Source organism: Siphateles boraxobius, unplaced genomic scaffold (assembly GCF_051911475.1).
Source record: "Siphateles boraxobius isolate OS27281-9 unplaced genomic scaffold, OSU_SipBor_1 48, whole genome shotgun sequence".
Classification (NCBI taxonomy): Eukaryota; Metazoa; Chordata; class Actinopteri; order Cypriniformes; family Leuciscidae; genus Siphateles; species Siphateles boraxobius.
In genome coordinates, this window is record NW_027509119.1 from 4492897 (window position 1) to 4512652 (window position 19756).

At 37.5% G+C, this 19756-nt stretch overlaps 1 protein-coding gene across 10 annotated transcripts in view; it reads left to right on the forward strand.

The window, feature by feature from the left end:
* neo1a (neogenin 1a) overlaps positions 1-19756 on the forward strand; it is a 207095-nt gene that overhangs the window by 168091 nt on the left and 19248 nt on the right. For all 10 annotated transcript variants that reach the window (XM_077201654.1, XM_077201658.1, XM_077201655.1 and 7 more), the window contains exons 10-15: positions 7437-7585; positions 8281-8419; positions 11221-11270; positions 15298-15442; positions 17378-17488; positions 17569-17763. In XM_077201654.1, the coding sequence (XP_077057769.1) occupies positions 7437-7585; positions 8281-8419; positions 11221-11270; positions 15298-15442; positions 17378-17488; positions 17569-17763 (789 nt within the window). The remainder of the gene's footprint in view (positions 1-7436; positions 7586-8280; positions 8420-11220; positions 11271-15297; positions 15443-17377; positions 17489-17568; positions 17764-19756) is intronic.

Consider the following 19756-nt stretch of genomic DNA (forward strand, 5'->3'; position numbering starts at 1 on the left):
CACCAACATTCACCATCGATTTAATGTAGTAACGCTAACTGTAACCATGGTATTGTGGCAGTATAAATATTGTAATGTTTTTTTTATTCATTTCAGGGTTCGTAAACCATTTGTGATTGAAATTCAAGCACTTTACACAGGCTTTCGAATGCTTCAAACTTTTTCCAGCGCTTCAAAGCGCTAAATATTATCCAATTTTAATGTTTTTTTTAATGCGAGGATTTGTAAAACTAAAAGTTTAAAGATGTAGGAAAACTATGGGCCCTATCATACACTAAGTTCAATGTAGGAGTATAAAAATTAATCGTTTCTACGATGCATCGCGATGCAGACGAGGACGATTCGGTATCGGTTCAGTAATAGACCATAACCGATTATAATGTACTGACGCTTTTCTGACGTCATTTATCGTGTATGTGCTTTGTCGCGGTAGCATACAATGGCAGAGGGAGGCAAGACGCGAGTGCAAGTAATTAAAAATGCTCCAACTACTTTAAAAGCCTACATCTGGGCACATTTCGGCTTTTATGAACAACCTGGTAAACACGACCTAGAGAAGACACGCGCTGTGTGCACTCATATCACACACAAATAGAATATGCAGGAGGTATACACTAACTTGATAAACCACGTTAGCCGTTTTCACCGCGAGCTGTTAACGCCTGGCAGAGTCTGACTGCTTTGTGATTATAAATGGATGATCGTCACTTTCGACAGCGGACTCGGCGACGGTTGATGCGCACATCTCTAGGGTAACATTATACACTGATGAATGAGTGCTGCTTTTAAATGAACATTTCTTTAAAACAAAATTGATTTGACAGAATTTCATTTTCTTAATGGCATAAACAGACTTTACTCCCTTGAAACTTAAACTGAAATGTCACTGTTTCTGTCACTGCGATTTCCCGAACAGGCAAACACGCACACACGCGCACGCACGCACACATCACTTTTGAAGCAAAATTGAAAATTGAGTATGGAGTGCATCGTAATGCACATCGAATTGAACTGAATCAATGACATGATAATCGTATTCGAACCAAACCGTGAGACTAGTGTAGGTTCACACCCCTAGTGCAATGCAGCACCAGGCGCGACGCAAGGTTGTTTTGCTAATTTCAGCCCGACACAGTTTTCATTTTCACGTCCTGCGCTACGTTGTTTAAATAGCAAATGCATTTGCGCCCATTTGTGCGCCCATGGGCTGCTGGTCTGAAAACCAGGTGTTCAGGCGCATTGTTGGTGCATTGCAATTTTGAGGAACTGAAACAGACTGAGCCATTGACCAACTGAAACCTGATCTAAAGTCAATGGTGCAGTATTTTATTTTTTTATTTAAAAGAGCATGTTATTAATGTGCGCCTATATGTCACAAATCTCTGGTTTCTTGATCATTACAATGAGTTCATGATCATGAGTTCATACTCAAATGGCCTCCACAGTCACCAGATCTCAGTCCAGTAGAGCAGCTTTGGGATATGCTGGAACGAGAGATTCACATCATGGATGAGCAGCTGAAAAATCTGCACAACTGCGTCATGCTATCATTACAATATGGATCAAAATCTCTGAGGAATGTGTCCAGCACCTTGTTTGAATCATTGCCATGAAGAATTAAGGCAGTTCTTAAGGCAACCTGGTACTAGCAAGCTGTACCTAATAAAGTGGCCGGTGAGAGTATATTTTAGATGGAATTTGAGGGAAATTGCGATCCCACTTTATATTAAGTGGCTTTAAGTATTATGTACTTACATTGAAAAATATGTAAAATGTACTTATTGTGTTCATGTTGTATTGTAAAACACTTTTGCTGCTATTGAGATGTGATACGGGTATGGTTAGGGACAGGTGTGTGATACGGTTAAGGTTAGGGTCAGGTAAGGTTAGGGTCAGGTGTGTGTGATACGGGTAAGGTTAGGGACAGGTGTGTGTGATACGGGTAAGGTTAGGGTCAGGTGTGTGTGATACGGTAAGGTTAGGGACAGGTGTGTGTGATACGGGTAAGGTTAGGGACAGGTGTGTGTGATACGGGTAAGGTTAGGGTCAGGTCTGTGTGATACGGGTACGGTTAGGGTCAGGTGTGTGTGATATGGGTAAGGTTAGGGTCAGGTGTGTGTGATATGGGTAAGGTTAGGGTCAGGTGTGTGTGATACGGGTAAGGTTAGGGACAGGTGTGTGTGATACGGGTAAGTTTAGGGTCAGGTGTGTGTGATACGGGTAAGGTTAGGGTCAGGTGTGTGTGATACGGGTAAGGTTAGGGACAGGTGTGTGTGATACGGGTAAGTTTAGGGTCAGGTGTGTGTGATACGGGTAAGGTTAGGGTCAGGTGTGTGTGATACGGGTAAGGTTAGGACAGGTGTGTGTGATACGGGTAAGGTTAGGGTCAGGTGTCTGTGATACGGGTAAGCGGGTAAGGTTAGGGTCAGGTGTGTGTGATACGGGTAAGGTTAGGGACAGGTGTGTGTGATACGAGTAACGTTAGGGTCAGGTGTGTGTGATACGGGTAAGGTTAGGGACAGGTGTGTGTGATATGGGTAAGGTTAGGGACAGGTGTGTGTGATATGGGTAAGGTTAGGGTCAGGTGTGTGTGATACGGGTAAGGTTACGGGACAGGTGTGTGTGATATGGGTAAGGTTAGGGACAGGTGTGTGATACGGGTAAGTTTAGGGTCAGGTGTGTGTGATACGGGTAAGGTTAGGGTCAGGTGTGTGTGATACGGGTAAGGTTAGGGTCAGGTGTGTGTGATACGGGTAAGGTTAGGGTCAGGTAAGGTTAGGGTCAGGTGTGTGTGATACGGGTAAGGTTAGGGACAGGTGTGTGTGATATGGGTAAGGTTAGGGTCAGGTGTGTGTGATACGGGTAAGGTTACGGGACAGGTGTGTGTGATATGGGTAAGGTTAGGGACAGGTGTGTGATACGGGTAAGTTTAGGGTCAGGTGTGTGTGATACGGGTAAGGTTAGGGTCAGGTGTGTGTGATACGGGTAAGGTTAGGGTCAGGTGTGTGTGATATGGGGAAGGTTAGGGTCAGGTAAGGTTAGGGTCAGGTGTGTGTGATACGGGTAAGGTTAGGGTCAGGTAAGGTTAGGGTCAGGTGTGTGATACAGGTAAGGTTAGGGTCAGGTGTGTGATACAGGTAAGGTTAGGGTCAGGTGTGTGTGATACGGGTAAGGTTAAGGTCAGGTGTGTGTGATATGGATAAGGTTAGGGACAGGTGTGTGATACAGGTAAGGTTAGGGTCAGGTGTGTGTGATACGGGTAAGGTTAAGGTCAGGTGTGTGTGATATGGATAAGGTTAGGGACAGGTGTGTGATACAGGTAAGGTTAGGGACAGGTGTGTGATACAGGTAAGGTTAGGGTCAGGTGTGTGTGATACGGGTAAGGTTAGGGACAGGTGTGTGATACAGGTAAGGTTAGGGTCAGGTGTGTGTGATACGGGTAAGGTTAAGGTCAGGTGTGTGTGGTATGGGTATCTTTAAGGCTGGGTTAAGGTGTAAGGGAAGGGTCAACTGTGTAATTTCAAATGTAATTACATACATTAATTACAGCTGTAATTACATGCTGGTATTTTAAAAATGTAAGTAATGTAAAAAACATGTATGTACATATTAAGTCCATTGTATCAAATTATTCATTTAATCTAAGTACATAGTACTTAAAGCCACTTAATATAAAGTGGGTCCGTGGGGCTTGTATATTCAGGGAGTAGCTTGAAGCTGAATGCTTGAACGAGAAAAAATAACCATGGTTCATTCAAAGCGACATGCATTTGCCAGTTGTACAAAGAAACTGTTATTTATTAGTCTATCCGCTCTTATAAGATGTTCACCAGAGTCTCAAACCACATTCATCCGTGCGGAGGAGCAGAGCCGAAGCACAAACAACACAATGTTCTCTGCGATATGCATCCCTTTTTATTTTTAACTGCTAGAGGATCAAACGTTACACAGTGTAGCTTTAACATACTTATCAAATCAGAATATGTCCTAATGAGATTCATGGAGTAATTACAATTTGATGTTTACTGAATTAAAGTCCCCCTGTAGTCAATACATTTATTTCAAACTCATCTTTGATCACCAAAATTACATATTTACCCTTGCCTCATTTAGTAAACACAGTTCTATCAATATGCAAATGAGCCCCGCCTCCCCTCACTCACTCAGCGATCCACTCGTTGACGATCACACGTTGATCTGATTGGTTACAAGGTAGTTTGTGTCGTCAATAACACCAGCGATTTCAAACCGTGTTTTTGAGACTGTCTTTGGTTCACTGCAGTTTTAAGGAGAAAATACTCTTATTCTCTTAGACTTATGAATTTGCACATGATTTGTCTTAAAGCATATTAAAAACACCACTGAGACATATAAACAACATTAAAAGCTTGATTTTCACCACAGGGGGACTTTAACGAATTACGCTCTGACAAATTTCAGTGGGCATCAATGCATGAAATCAAGCTGACGTAGTGTTTACGCTCACGTACTTGTCTGGAGTGTGTGTTGGGCCTTAGAGATTATGCAGAACATTTTCTCTGGAGTTTTTCTTTCCAATGCCTCAGTTTAAAATCTCATCATAGAGGTAAGCGCACACGGTAAACACCTGCTGACTTTTAAGCAAACATGCCTCTTGAGGGTAAATGGCCTGACTCCATCGACGTGAAACATTATCAGCTGGAACTCAGCGCAGGAGACGCCGTTTCTGGGTCAGTCCTGCGCCTCTGTGTGTCCTTGGCTCTGACACTTCATAATGTGTGTCAGCGGGAATCTTGCGCTCTCGGGAATCCTGCTGCGTGGAGATCTACACACACTCACACACTCGTAGAACGCACTTAATCCCATCCCGGTATCGGAAGCAGCCGCTGATGTTGGGACAGAACGAATGTCTGTGGAACTGAGATAAAGCGATTTCTCACTCAGATGCCAGAAACGCGCGATCAAAGTTTGCAAAATGATTCATGTAAGACATCGAATGCTGTTTATATTAGAGCTTGAATATGAAAGATGGTTCAGTGTAAACATAACTGGATGAATGTAGTCATAGAGTTGTTGCAGACGTGTGGTGAAGTGGTTCAAGCCCCTGTGGAGCTCAATAGGAGATATTATGAGGACCGTTCATGTTGCTCTTCACATTACAGTGAAAGTGTGTGTGTGTGTGTGTGTTTACTGAAGTGACCGGAGAGACTGTCATGTTTCAGGAAGGAGTTCAATATTTGTGAGCTGTTTTCCATGTCTACTAAAGCCATGTGAACACTTTGTGGTGATTTTCAGCAAATAATTACCTATATTTTAGTGTCTTTCTCACTTAAAGCTATTGTATGACTTTAGAAGACTTGGAATATAGTGTGTGAACCATATGAACCGTTTGAATGATTCTGTTTCGTCAATTTTGGGGCTTGACAATCCCTGTCCTTGTGAAAAAAAGTGTGCTTAATTGTATTTAATGTACACTTCAACTCTTCAAAATATATAAAAACCTTGCAGATAATATAATATGAATGCTATAAAAGGCCACTTAAGTGTCATGATTTTGTTTCTTAATACATTTAAGTACACTTTTAAAAAGTGCAATTTGAAATTGATTTTAATTACAAATTACAAGTGTACTTAAAAAAGTTAAAAAAGTTAAAAAAACTGTGTACTTAAATGTATTAAGAAACAAAATTTTAAATAATTGTTTTAATAGTCGTTTGTTGTGCTTTAAAGAAATACACTCACTTGTTGAATAACACACTAAACTATAATAAGCACATATAGTTATTTTATTATAATTTGTCAGTACAATTAGCAGCAGGCCTTTTAACAATATTTCAAAAATAAAAGAAGAATTATGAAATTACATATAAAGATGTGCTTAAGTGGATCAAAAAGTACTCTATTACAGCTAATTGCATTAAATAATAAGTTATGTTTAATGTCCATGCTATTTGAGTTATATTTCATTTAATGTAGAGCTCAGCTTCGATTGGCTCTGTATGATGAGTCCCTGAAGGCATGTCAGTCGTGAGCGTGTTGGAAAACAACTGATTTAACGGACACTCGTCTGAGCCTATAATTGAATGTAATGATTCATGACCCTAGCAAGTAAACAGAAGTTAAACAACACAGAATCTCATTTCCATCCTCTCCGCTCTACTGAGCAAATGAAATCACGTCAATCCTGCAGCCTGAGCTGGTGTGTGTTATTCTGCTTTCTGCCAGAGGTGTCTGTCGACACACACCACTGTCATGAGAGATCTCACTCTCTCTATTCAAGTCCATTTCAAAGCGCTTTATTGGCGTGACTGGTTTACAAACGAGGTTGACTAAGCAACAGTGGACATATCAGAGAAAAACAGTGACAGACAAAAGGTACCGGTAATAAAATGAAATAATAAAATGAAATAATGAAATGAAATAATGAAATGAAATAAAATGATGAAATGAAGTAATGAAATTAACTGAAATGTAATTAAAAAATGAAAAAAAATTACATTAATTAAACAATACAATGAAATTAAATAATGAAATTAAATAAAATTAGAGTAAATGAAATGATAAAATGGAATGAAATAAATGGAATAATCAAATATATGAAATGATGAAATATGAAATAAAATAACGAAATGAAATAAATTAAATTAAATAATGAAAGTAACTGAAATAAAATGTAATTAAAAAATGAAAAAATACATTAACTAAACAATGCAATGAAATTTAAATAATGAAATAAAATAAAATAAAATTAGATTAAATGAAATGATGAAATGGAATGAAATAAATTAAATAATCAAATAAATGAAATAATGAAATAAAATAATGAAGTGAAATAAATGAAATTAAATGAAATAATGAAACAAAATAATGAAATGAAATAAAATGATGAAATGAAATAATGAAATTAACTGAAATGTAATTAAAAAATGAAAAAATACATTAATTAAACAATACAATGAAATTAAATAATGAAATAAAATAAAATTAGATTAAATGAAATGATGAAATAAATGGAATAATCAAATATGAAATAATGAAATAAAATAATGAAATTAATTGAAATAAATGAAATGAAATTAAATAATGAAATATAATAATGAAATGAAGTGAAATAAATTAAATGAAATTAAATAAAATGGTGAAATTAAATTAAATTAAATAATGAAATGTAATAAAAAAATAGATTCATTAAACAATACAATGAAATCAAATAATGAAATCAAATAAAAATTAGATTAAATGAAATGATGAAATGGAATGAAATGAAATAATAAAAAATAAATGATAAATAAAATACAACAATAAATAAAATTTAAAAAAATACAATTACATACATATATATATATATATATATATATATATATAGACACACACACGCACACAAACACACACACTGCTTTCATAATGTTGTTTTTCTCATTTCACTCTCATTTTTCTCCATTCTTTCTATGTAATAGTCCAGGTTCCTGGTCCCGCTCCAAACCTTCATGCAGTGGTCACGTCCCCCTCCACAGTGAGTCTCAGCTGGGACGTGCCCCTCATAGGCAATGGAGAGATCCTAAACTACAAGATCTACCACATGGAGAAGGGCATGGACACTGAGCAGGTAGCGCTAGCTAAAACCATCTCCACCCAGCCTCTGTAATATCGTTCATGTGTGGATAAAGCATTGTGGTATTTGATAATACGTGTGAACAATGTTCAGCTAAAGTCAGTTCAATTGTGATTCAGTTCATCAGTTCAATTCATCTATAAAGCAACTCATAAAATATTGATGTAAAATAATAATAATAATAATGTATCATAGACCAAGACACATTAACAAATAAATAGATACAATTAAAAAGATATAATTAATTATTCATTATTAAAAATTGTATAAAAAATGAATGAAATTTAATCCAGTATTTTAAATAATTGATTACTAATCTGTAATACAATTGTATTTTTATATTCTCATCTAAAGTGTGGTTTACAATGATGTGCAAAAATAATAATATTAATTAATTAATCATAGATCAAGATAAATAAATACATACATCTTAATTATTAATAAAAATATTAATAATTAATTTTTTTTAAATAAAAATGTGTATATATATATATATATACACATTTATATATTATTCAAGTATTCGTAAATTATAATATATACATACACCATACACATGTATTTTTATATCATATTTATATAATAAAATATGTCTAATTATCAGTATCAGTCAAAATATGTACATTTCTATATCTGTGCAGTCTCTGTGTATAATAACTCCATTAGCTGCCATGTCTCTCTGTCCTCAGGATCTGGATGTGAACACGCTGTCCTACACCATGACTGGACTGAAGAAGTTCACAGAGTACAGTTTCAGAGTGGTGGCGTATAACAAACATGGACCTGGAGTCTCCACTGAGGACATCTCTGTGCGCACATACTCGGATGGTACTTATAGTCAATCTTCTCTTTTTGCTTCGTCTTGCTAGTCAGTTTCCACCACTCATCCACTTATTTTGCTCCTCAAAATAACCATGATAAGGGGTATAGCTCTACTAGGCAATAAACCAACTATCATCTACAGTATATCCCTGTTGTATCAGCAGGATCCAAAAATGCCATACCTGTCAATGCTGAGTGAATTACCGGTTTGTTACCTCCCATGAAACTGTATTTTGTAGTTATTACTATATACTTCAACTGGGACTCGGAGGCTTCTAGCCATCTGTTAAATGTTTTATGCTCACTGTAAAATTAGGCCATTTTTCTTACGGTTATTGTGAAATTGAGTCAGCTAGCTTTTCTAAAGTGTGTTAGTGTGAATATAGGCAGGGCTTGACATTAACACCCGATTTCAGCAGTGGTGTGTAACAGTCACTCCTACACTACCTAATTTTTGATAGAACACATACATTGTTAAATTGTAGTCTTTTAAAAAGGCATCTGAAAAAATAAACTAAGTGCAATCAATGTAGTGTTGTCAAAAATCGGTTAAACGGTTAAAAATCTGAAACGCTTCCAATACTAATTTTCCGCTGAATAAATACACGATACCAGCTGCGCTTTCTCTCTCTCTCTCATCTCTCCGAGTGACACACAAACCCGCCTCTCCTCACTCGCTCCTTTCATTTGATGAATATTGTTGGTGTTACAAGGCTTGAATCTCGTCGTGGGATTGCACGTATTGCGGATAATTTTTACTCACTCCCGCAGATTTTGTGTGCGCACATAAAGCCGCTTCTCAGGACTAAATTGAGTTCTTTTTTGCTGCTTATTGCGCCTAAACAGTGAAATACACACAAAATAATGTCAAAATGCCAGTCTTTATGTTTTAAGTGAACGTAAACTTAAGAGAAAGGAAACGCATGTGTAATGCTGCGTTCACACCGAATTGAGCGTCTGGAGCGAGTGACTTCCATGTTAAGTCAATATAAAGGAGGTCCTGCGACGCGTTAGACGCGTTTAACGCGGCACAATGGACGCGATTTCAACTCATTGGGGAATTGAGACAATTGTAACAATCCAGTAGTATTAAAGTCTATTTGCATTGTGGTTACACACACTTTCATGCCTGTAATGGTTTTTATGCCTCAGTAATTAGCTCTGAATAATAACGAAGGCTTTACGTCCCAGGCAGAAGCTTTATTCTTTCAGTTTTGTATATTGCATGAGAAGATGGTTAATTAGCGGGATTAACGGACTGTATCGGGTCCCCTTGCACGGCTACGCAACTAGGGTTGCCAACTGTCCCGAATTAGCCGGGACGTCCCGATTATTGGGCCTAATTTATTTGTCCCGTACGGGACCGCACTTGTCCTGTTTATTGAGTGCTAAGCACTAACTGATACAACATCAACACAACACTTCAGAACGATCACGACACCGGTCATCATCCAATCACAGCCCAGACTCACGCGCATCAGACCATACGAATAACAAACTCTAAATTGAGAATTAATGATTCTTTTGGGACAAATCATTTAAATCAGAATCCTCTGGTGTCTTTTCGCTCCCGGTTCGATCCAGTAAAGAACCACGATCAGGGCCGGCGCGTCCATATAGGCGACCTAGGTAATTGCCTAGAGCGGCACTTTTTGTGTGTAAATATATAACCCCCCCCACTATTGTCCCGCATTTTTCTTTTCTGAAGTTGGCAACCCCATACGCAACAAACAGGGGGAATTCAATCTGGGTGTGTGTAATGAACACAGTGACTTAGTATATGAGGCCCACACCGCATTTTGAGTGATTTTATTTGGTGCTATTTGTGCATTCGAAGCATCAGATGCGTTTGAAGAGAATTCGCGTCTGATGCCCGAGTTGAAAAATCTGAACTTTGGCGTCTGTTCGCACCGCTTTAACCAATCAGGAGCAGCCTGCTGCTGTCACATGGTGAAGTGATGTGATAAACGCCTGTAGTTGGTGTCATGGAGGGTGATCCTCGCTCCGATGCGGGACAACAGATCATCAAACTGGCCGCGGGACAGGCGGAAGTACCGCTGAAAGCGGCCGTCGTCCAGGCACAGCTCCTGGAGCAAATGGTGAAACTCGCCGAACTGGGAACGCCTCTGGACCCCAGTACGGCGACGATGACCCCTACCCCGCTGTTCTGCTCTCCAGGGAAAATACAGAGCGCTGACTCTCTCGATGAATGCTCGATCAACATCAGCCATCCTGGAAACAGACAACCGCCTAGCACTCGCCCCTCCCACAAGAAGCGGACTTCGCCTCGAACGCGCGTCTATTTCGCTTCAAGCACTCTTTATAAAGTAAATTGGACGCGCGAGTGGATTCAAAATGTTCAAGCGTCCAACTAGACGCGATAGAAGCGAATTTGACGCTCAATTCGCGTTCGGTGTGAATGCAGCATAACAGTATAAGGGATCCGCGCATTTGATCTTAAAGTGACAGCAGCCTAAAAAACCTGCTGCCAAATTATGAGATAATATTAAAAATATCTATGCGATTTTTATCCCCATGGTATCGATGTCAAAATTGTGTTGCACAGTGGCTGGTGAGCAACACATTTCATGTCAAGCCCTGAATATACAGTAGATGCCATAGTGGAGTGCTTTGAGAAACATGAAAGTAGCCATTGACAATAGTTAAATATATAGTTTAGTGGTCGTTATATAAAACTGTTTGACTGCTCAGTACTGGCATCAACCAATCAGAATGCAGTAGACCCATGTAATAAATGTGGATAATAAATCTCAGTTGTTAAGTAACCCTGTGGTCCCTGTGTTCAGTCCCCAGCGCTCCACCACAGAACATGACGGTTGAAGTGCTGAACTCGAAGGTAAGGCTGTATGACCGTGAACAGTGAAGTGTACAGTAGATTCGATGATCTGTTGCTGAGATTTAACTGCACATCTGTGCGCTGTCACAAAGCTTCACATCCTCATTAATTCTTCTTCTGCGTTCTCCTCCCCCTCTTTCTCAAGATACAATTTATATTTGTTTAGCTGCCGGGGAATATGAGTCTTCCTCCTGTTGTTTTTATTCATGAGTGTGTTTATTGTTGTAGTCATATATAGAGAAGCTAGCGTCTCGGGCTGTGAAAATGCATTTAGCACTATTATTTCATGGTGTTTGCTAAGGCAATAATTACTTTTAGAGTTTGAACAAACCCCTAAGCCTAAGTGTTAAAGTGCCCCATTATGGGATTTTAAAAGTTCCTAATTGTAATCTCGTACAATAGGTTCACATGCATCCATGGTAAAATAAATAAAAAAACACTTTATTTTCCCGTAATATAATTGCACCTCAGTTCTCAAAGAGTCTTGTTTGAAGATTTAGGATGAAGAACATAAGCCATATCTAAGGACCAAAACATTATAGATTGTTTTATTTATTGCCATGACTATTTTGAAACAATATTCCCAAAGCATCAATACAGATAACAACAACAACAGTAATAATAATAATAATAATAATCTCACAATAATAATAAAAAAATAAAATAATAAAAAAGACATGATTAATAAAAAAACACTGATGGCCAAAATATGCCAGTGATAAAGAATAGATGTTTTTACAAGTAACCACTATAAAAAGTATTATTAGTATTTGTATTAATTATAGACATATTATAAACATAAACATCACTATTTTCTATTACTAATAATAAACAGTGTTCATGCATTATAGTTGCATTTAGCAGATTAGAGCTGGGCGATAATATATATATATATATATATATATATATATATATATATATATATGTGCAACTTTTAACTCTTTTTTTTTTTAAGTGTCCACTCAGCGTTTTATTTTTCAGTACTCTTTCAGAAGGAGAGAGACAGAAAATGACATCAATAGCGGGGAATTGTGTAATAAATGACGGAAAATTCTTTCAATGGCGGGGAAAGAGTTAATATATCGCTGGCCAAAATTATAGTTTAAATTTTTTGACAATATAAAAATCAAGCTGTTGATATTTGGGTTGTGCTTTATTGTACAGTACGTGCACTTACAGCATTCTTACCCAAGAAAGTACTGGGTAATATACAGCAACTCCAGGGGTTAAGGTTAGGTTCAGGGTTAGTACCCAGTTATTGTAATAAGTACATAGTGTGTACATTTGGAACAGGCCTGTACAATAAAGTGTGATTTGCTATATAGTACATAGCACCTGCTGTGAGTGTACTATGTACATGGGTGGTAGAAATACATTCAGCATTCAACAAATACTTTAAAAAAACCCATCAATAGGTCAAGACTTAAAGGGTAAGTTCGGCGTTTTACAAGTAAAGCCCTGTTTTAAGATCGTTTCTGATTAAATCGAGCGGTTAAGATTAAAATTTGGACACATGCTGCTGTCCCGAGAATTTTAGCTTTTTGTGTTAGCACCCCCCCCCATACAATGGTTTTATAGCGGCACTGGAACAATCATTCATATAAACGCATTAAACTTTAGTTTACAAAGACGTGAAACTCGCCGAGTCGTCTGGAGTGTTCACTGATATGCTCACACTGCAAAAGATGCTTTCCAACAGGTTTTATCGTAGTTTTTGGAAGAATGTCCGGTTGTGAGGCGTTGGAAAAATAGGTCGACAGTTTTACAACGAATGGTAAAACACCTGTTGGAAAGCATCTTTTGCAGTGTGAGCATATCAGTGAACACCCCAGACCACTCGGTGAGTTTCACGTCTTTGTAAACTAAAGTTTAATGCATTTATATGAATGATTGTTCCAGTGCCCCTATAAAACCATTGTATACGTGGGGGGGGGGGGGGGGGAGGGGGTGCTAACACAAAAACCTAAAATTCTTGGGACAGCAGCATGTGTCCAAATTTTAATCTTAACCGTTCGATTTAATCAGAAACGATCTTAAACAGGGCTATACTTGTAAAACGCCGAACTAAACCCTTTAAACACTAGCAACTGCACAGTAACTGTTCAGCAGTTACTAGCAGTCTAGCATCGTAACAGCACAAAACTGTAACAATCCAGTAGTATTAAAGTCTATTTGCATTGTGGTTACACACACTTTCAAGCCTGTAATGGTTTTTATGGCTCAGTAATTAGCTCTGAATAATAACGAAGGCTTTACGTCCCAGGCAGAAGCTTTATTCTTTCAGTTTTGTATATTGCATGAGAAGATGGTTAATTAGCGGGATCCTACGGACTGTATCGGGTCCCCTTGCACGGCTACGCAACAGACGGGGGGAATTCAATCTGGGTGTGTGTAATGAACACAGTGACTTAGTATATGAGGCCCACTCTGGTACCACCTTGCACACCCCAGTGACCCATAAGTCAATTAAAACAAGTTTGTTTTTGCTGAAAACACAAGCAGCAGTTAGCGGGGTAAACTGGAATTGGTAGAAAATTGAAATACAGTAATTGCATACTTGGTGCAGATTTAATTGGGTTGATTCCCTCATGGGCCGTGAACACGGCAACTGTGGATACTATTAATTAATTCCCCACCCACGCTGGGCAGCCTTCATTATCCCAGCATGCACTGCAGGCCTCCTCCATCTATCCCGAGCTTCAGTCCCTCAGGCTCCTCTACACTTCACAGCTTTATCTATTATTCATGGGTTTCGGCGCAGGCCGGCCTCCACTGCTCTCCCAGTGCCCTCTGTTGCAGGACTGATATACTTACACATGCTTTATGTGGAAGACGATCATGTTCTGTAATGGATGCCTCGGGGAGACAATGACTTAGGGTTAGATGCCTGTGCTCAGGCTTATTACTATGGCTTTGCATGTAGAAGCCCGGAGGAATATACTATATACTCTAATTAATAGATATAACAGAGCTATATAACACAGCTAATATACTCAATGTGTTCGAAATCTCATACTGGTACTAAATTTTGTTTGCGACCGTTTAAAAAGAATGTCTGTATAGTATGAATATGGGTTTTGTGAATAAAATTTGGACGTACTATATTCGCCATTTTGTCATTGCCATGTTGACCCACGCTGTCAGTTGTGTGGCTTCACGGCATCATGGGATAGTAAAGTGTCCATTGAATGAAAGTAGTAGGTCACTTTTCGCCTACTGTTTTTTCGAATAATATGTATTGGGTCATATTACTCAGAAGAGCTGCACGATTTTGGATAAATTGAGAATCATGATTTTTTTGTTTCAAATGGAGATCATGATTCTGAACAGACAACTAAACAAACTAATTTACTAGAGGTTCTGGCTAAATGTTAATTGCTATAGTCTATTTCAAATGTTTAATTAATTTGAATGAATTTTTTTATTGAATGATTCAACGACTCACTCATAAAGACTTGTTTCATTTGCTGGATGAATCAGCGTTTTTGAATGAATCTCTTGAATAAATGATTCAATGATTCATTTTTTTAACAGTCACTTGTCGTCACCAGTCAGTAGGTGACTGGTGTAACAATGTTATCGATACAATCTTTATTTGAAGCGTTAAGTTAATTTCAAAAGGTGATTTGCTCTATTTTGATCACTACCGTAGACATCAGTGTTTATATCTGAACTATAAACTTTTATCCCAGTACTTCTGTGATCATTCGAATATTTGTAACACGGAAATAATGATACTGTGTGGTTGAAAAGACTGTTTGTGAAGCTGTTTCATATATATACATGACAACTGCTTTATCTGGATCAGTGGCAGTGCAAACGCAGATTTGGTTTAATAGACATGGCCAAATCGCTGTCGTTTAAGAATGCGATCATGTGGGTGTTTGAGTCGAGGTCGTTCAGCTCTACGACTCGGTTGGCGTACTGTTACTATATACTCAGGAAGTATTCGATTTTGGATGCAGCGACTGTGTTTATTGCTGACACTGAGGATATTTTTGGGTTTTCCCAACTGTTAACTTTATAGAGCATCATGATCAGATGGCAACCACCACCGGCAGATGCTCAGAACGGTGAGATCATCGGCTACAAGATCCGCTACAGGAAGGGTACGAGGAAGAGCGAGGTGGCGGAGATCACTTCAGGATCGCAGCTCTATCAGCTCATAGATGGTAAGCTCGTGTCAAACTCAGAAGGACTAATGATATTTGATTGTTTTCAACAGTGTTGGGAAAGTTCACTTTCTACATGAACTAGTTCAAAGTTCACAAATTTGAAAATGAACTAGTTTTATCTAGTTTAGAGTTCTTTTTTTCCATATGTTGCTGCGAGGTATTATTTTTCCAAATTATTGCCACAGCCCATATTGAACCACAGACAGCAATTATTTTATCGGCGGGGAAAGTTTGCACAGAAATGTACGATTTTTCCCATCCTCACCGACTGTGTCATAAAACTGGTTTAAATGATCATACAACGCCTCCTTGCTTCTTTTATGTTTTGATGACGGATGCGGCGGTGCGACACTGGTGCTGGTGTTGCCAGATTGGGTGTTTTCCCGCTACATATTAAGGCCTGTTTACGGTGTGTTTTATCCGGGTTTTCGCCTGGAAGGCTCTATAGAAATCTGGCACCCTATTGGACGAAGTTAAACTGACACCAGAATGAACGAGTTCCCAGTAACGTTCATCAGGCAGTAATACAGTACGTTCAGTTCACGTTCGCCCAAAATATAACTATCGTTCAATGAACGCGTTGAGGCACAACGCTGGCTTTCAAGTTATCGTCGACCTCGGCACCAATAACTGTGCCACTTGTGCCGATTAATAACTCTGTTCTAAAATCTGCTGACAATGCAAAAATATGTTATAGGCCTGTCAGCTGTTAATTTAGCACAATTCATAAAAAATTACACATTAATTCATGCGCCCTGATCCTATTTGAATAATTAATTAGTGTGTCATGTAATTAAATTGGTTGATTTTGTTAACCAAATTAATTACATGATTGATACTCATGAAAAACCCATATTGGCTGTTAATTATTATTATTTTTTTTTAGAAGGCACCAGTAAACTTAGTCCTTTCCCATGTACCGTCTGTAGACAAACTAATTTCTCAGACATATTCCTAAAGGAAGGAGCCTGCAAAAATAGATCCTCAAGTGACAAACTCCATCCATTAATAAAACATAAATGAAATCACAAATAGATATCAACAGCTTCATGGGTGTCATGCTGTGTTAGGCATCAAAGAGCATAATGGTTGTTTTCTATTCCAGTTGTGTTGAGATGAGATATTCACAGTGGAGGGTTAAAAGAAGACATGGGTTTCTATATCCCACAAGGCCGTAGGAACAGCTCTGCCTTGTGCATTCGACGCTCTAAGCACACGCTTATTAACATTTTAAAGCAATTACAACATCTGGCTTATTTAAAGACAGCAGGCATTCTCAAACTGCAGTTGTTCATGTCAGTCTACTGTATAAATCAGCACTCGAGGCAAAGCTGGAGCTTGTAGGTCAGTATGTCGCACATGATGATGATGATGATGCGGGGTGGTTATGGATTTTGTCTCAGAAGCGTCTTTCTTGAAGCGTCTTTCTGTTTGTTTCCAGAGAAATGAGCTGACTGTTTGACTGAGATGTAGTACTTTACTGCTGCTATTGCTAATGTGGCGAGCAGCTGTATAGGAACCACGCAGAACATCTTAGGAAGATGAAAAAAATGGCAAATCTAGTGCAGTTTTACCTAAAAAGTTGTCAAGTCTATTTGTATAGTGTTTTTTTTACAATGCAGATTGTTTCAAAGCTGCTTTACAGAGATAACATGAAAATAATGCAACAAAGTTTGTTTCCAGAAATAGCGTCACAGTCCAGCTTAAGTAAGCTTTCATTTTTGTTATAAAAAGGTTATTAATTTATATATATAGCCGCTCTGGAGAAAACAGTGATGTCATTGTCCAGCTCAGTTCAGTTCTCATATAATGGTGTCAATGCAGGCAGATCAATAATATTGTTGAATATTAAATTAAATGACAACTATAAAGTTGTCTTTTACTTCACCAAGCTTGTAGGGCTGTATTGAGTTTTTTCCCTATATTTTTCAGGTCTGCAGCGAGGCACTGAATACATGTTGCGAGTGGCGGCTATCTCTGTGAACGGCACGGGTCCCGCCACAGATTGGACCACGGCTGAGACGTTTGAGAGCGATCTGGACGGTAAAAACAGGCAGAATCCTGGGAAAACTGGTGCTCGATCAGGATGACAAAGTGTAATTTGGCTCGTTGTCTGGTTTCAGAGACAAGTGTGCCGGACGTCCCCAGCTCCTTACACGTACGGCCTCTCGTGAACAGCATCGTAGTGAGTTGGACGCCCCCGGAGAACCAGGACATCGTGGTGAGGGGTTACAGTATCGGCTATGGGATCGGCAGCCCTCACGCACAGACCATTAAAGTGGACTACAAACAGAGATACTACACCATTGAGAACTTGAGTAAGACCCCTCGTTATAATAATGATGCTTTGCACCAATACATTTTTTTAACTAAATGCAAAACAGCACAGATTAAGGAATTATATATATATATTTTTTTTTTTTCAGATTAAAAAATATAGTTTGTTTATGAATAAATATATTACAAAATTTGCTTCAAGAGGCAAGAATATATATTTCCAGTCTTCAAATACATTTTTAAAGTAGTTTATGAAAAAAAAAAAAAATATATATATATATATATATATATATATATATATATATATAAACATTCAGACTGAAGTTAGTTGAAGTTAGGTATGAAAAGGTCAACAATAAATATAATTAAAACTTATATTAGGTTTATATTCAAGCTTTTATTACAAAAAAAGTTTTTATTTTATTTTTTGACATACAATTTATTTTATTTGTTTATTTATTTGTCATTTAGGACTATAATAAATTGTGTGAAATTTTTAGTTGGTGTATCATAATGAAGTTAGGTTGAACTTTATATTATATTTGTGTTTGAACTCAAATTAAATAAATCAACCAAACAAAAAAAAAAATAGTTTAGATGTAACTATATGAATCAATGTAAATTCCTCAATGTAAATTATGATACAAATATACAATGACCATGGTAATGATTTTCAATACTGTGCTGTTTTGATGTCTACTATGAAATATAATTATTGTCATATGCATAAAAGATGGCACTTGATACTTCAAAGAATACCGTGTTATGACCATGATACATTTCCAAAAACAAAACAAAAACATCTTATTGTGCTGCAAACATGTTTTTTCCAATATTGCTATTATCGGCAACACTTTACAGTAAGGTTTCATTAGTCAACATTAGTTTATCTATTAACTAACATGAACTAACAATGATCAATACATTTGTTACAATGTTAGTTAATAAAAATACAGTTGCACACTGTTGGTTGACAGTGCATGAACTAATGTTAAATAATACAACTTTTTTTTTTAATAATGTATTAGTAAATGTTGAAATTAACGTTAATCAAGATTAATAAATGCTATAGAAGTATTGTTCATTATTAGTAAATGTTAAATAATGTTAACTATTGTTAACGTTACCGCCATATCCTTAAACCTGAAATAATACCGCTGCACTTTTTGGTAACTGAATTGGTCACATGTTCAATTTATGATTCTACACATTCATTCACACCTGTTTATTCATGTGTTATTAATTCACACATTAGTTATTAATTCACACCATTCATCATTATCAGACAAACATGAAGAACTGTAGCGCTCATTAAACGGCTCTGTTGCCTATAAAAGTGAATATAAGGAAACTGAACTGGGGAAATGGGTTGTGAGACTCGAGAGTGGGAGATTTACCCCTCTCTTCACCCCATTGTAATTACATTTAAAGAAAAGAGAAAAAAAATATCTAATCAGAAAGAAACGGCATAATTTCAGTTTTCGTAATTCATCTAATTACACGAGCGAGAATCAATAATAGTGTTTAAATCTGCACCCCGCTAGGATGATGAATATGTCTGAAGCTCTCAGTGGAGCTGTGGGTTTGATTGTCTTTTTTTTATTTTATTTTTTTATTGCATTAAACAACAAAACAATACAACATACATTTTAGAGCCAGGGAAGCAAAGAAAACACACATACATAAAAAATAAATAAATAAAATAATAATGAAAAGTACAAGACCTTTGTATCACTCAAAAGATGTGGCAACACTTTACGGTAAGGGTACATGAATTATCATGAATTCATGCATTAATTCTACATTCATTCATGCATTAATATCTCATGAATCATCAGGAACTAACACGAGTTCAACGTTTTTCATTCATGATTTCATGGATGAACAACGCCTTAATTAAAACATTAACTAAGATGAGCACATCATCATGAATTATGATTTATTACGCATGATCATTATGTTTTCTTTGTTCTTTGTCTAGGTCAGTGACCTAGTCACCACTTTAGTTGAGGGGCCACACACATGATGAAGTCA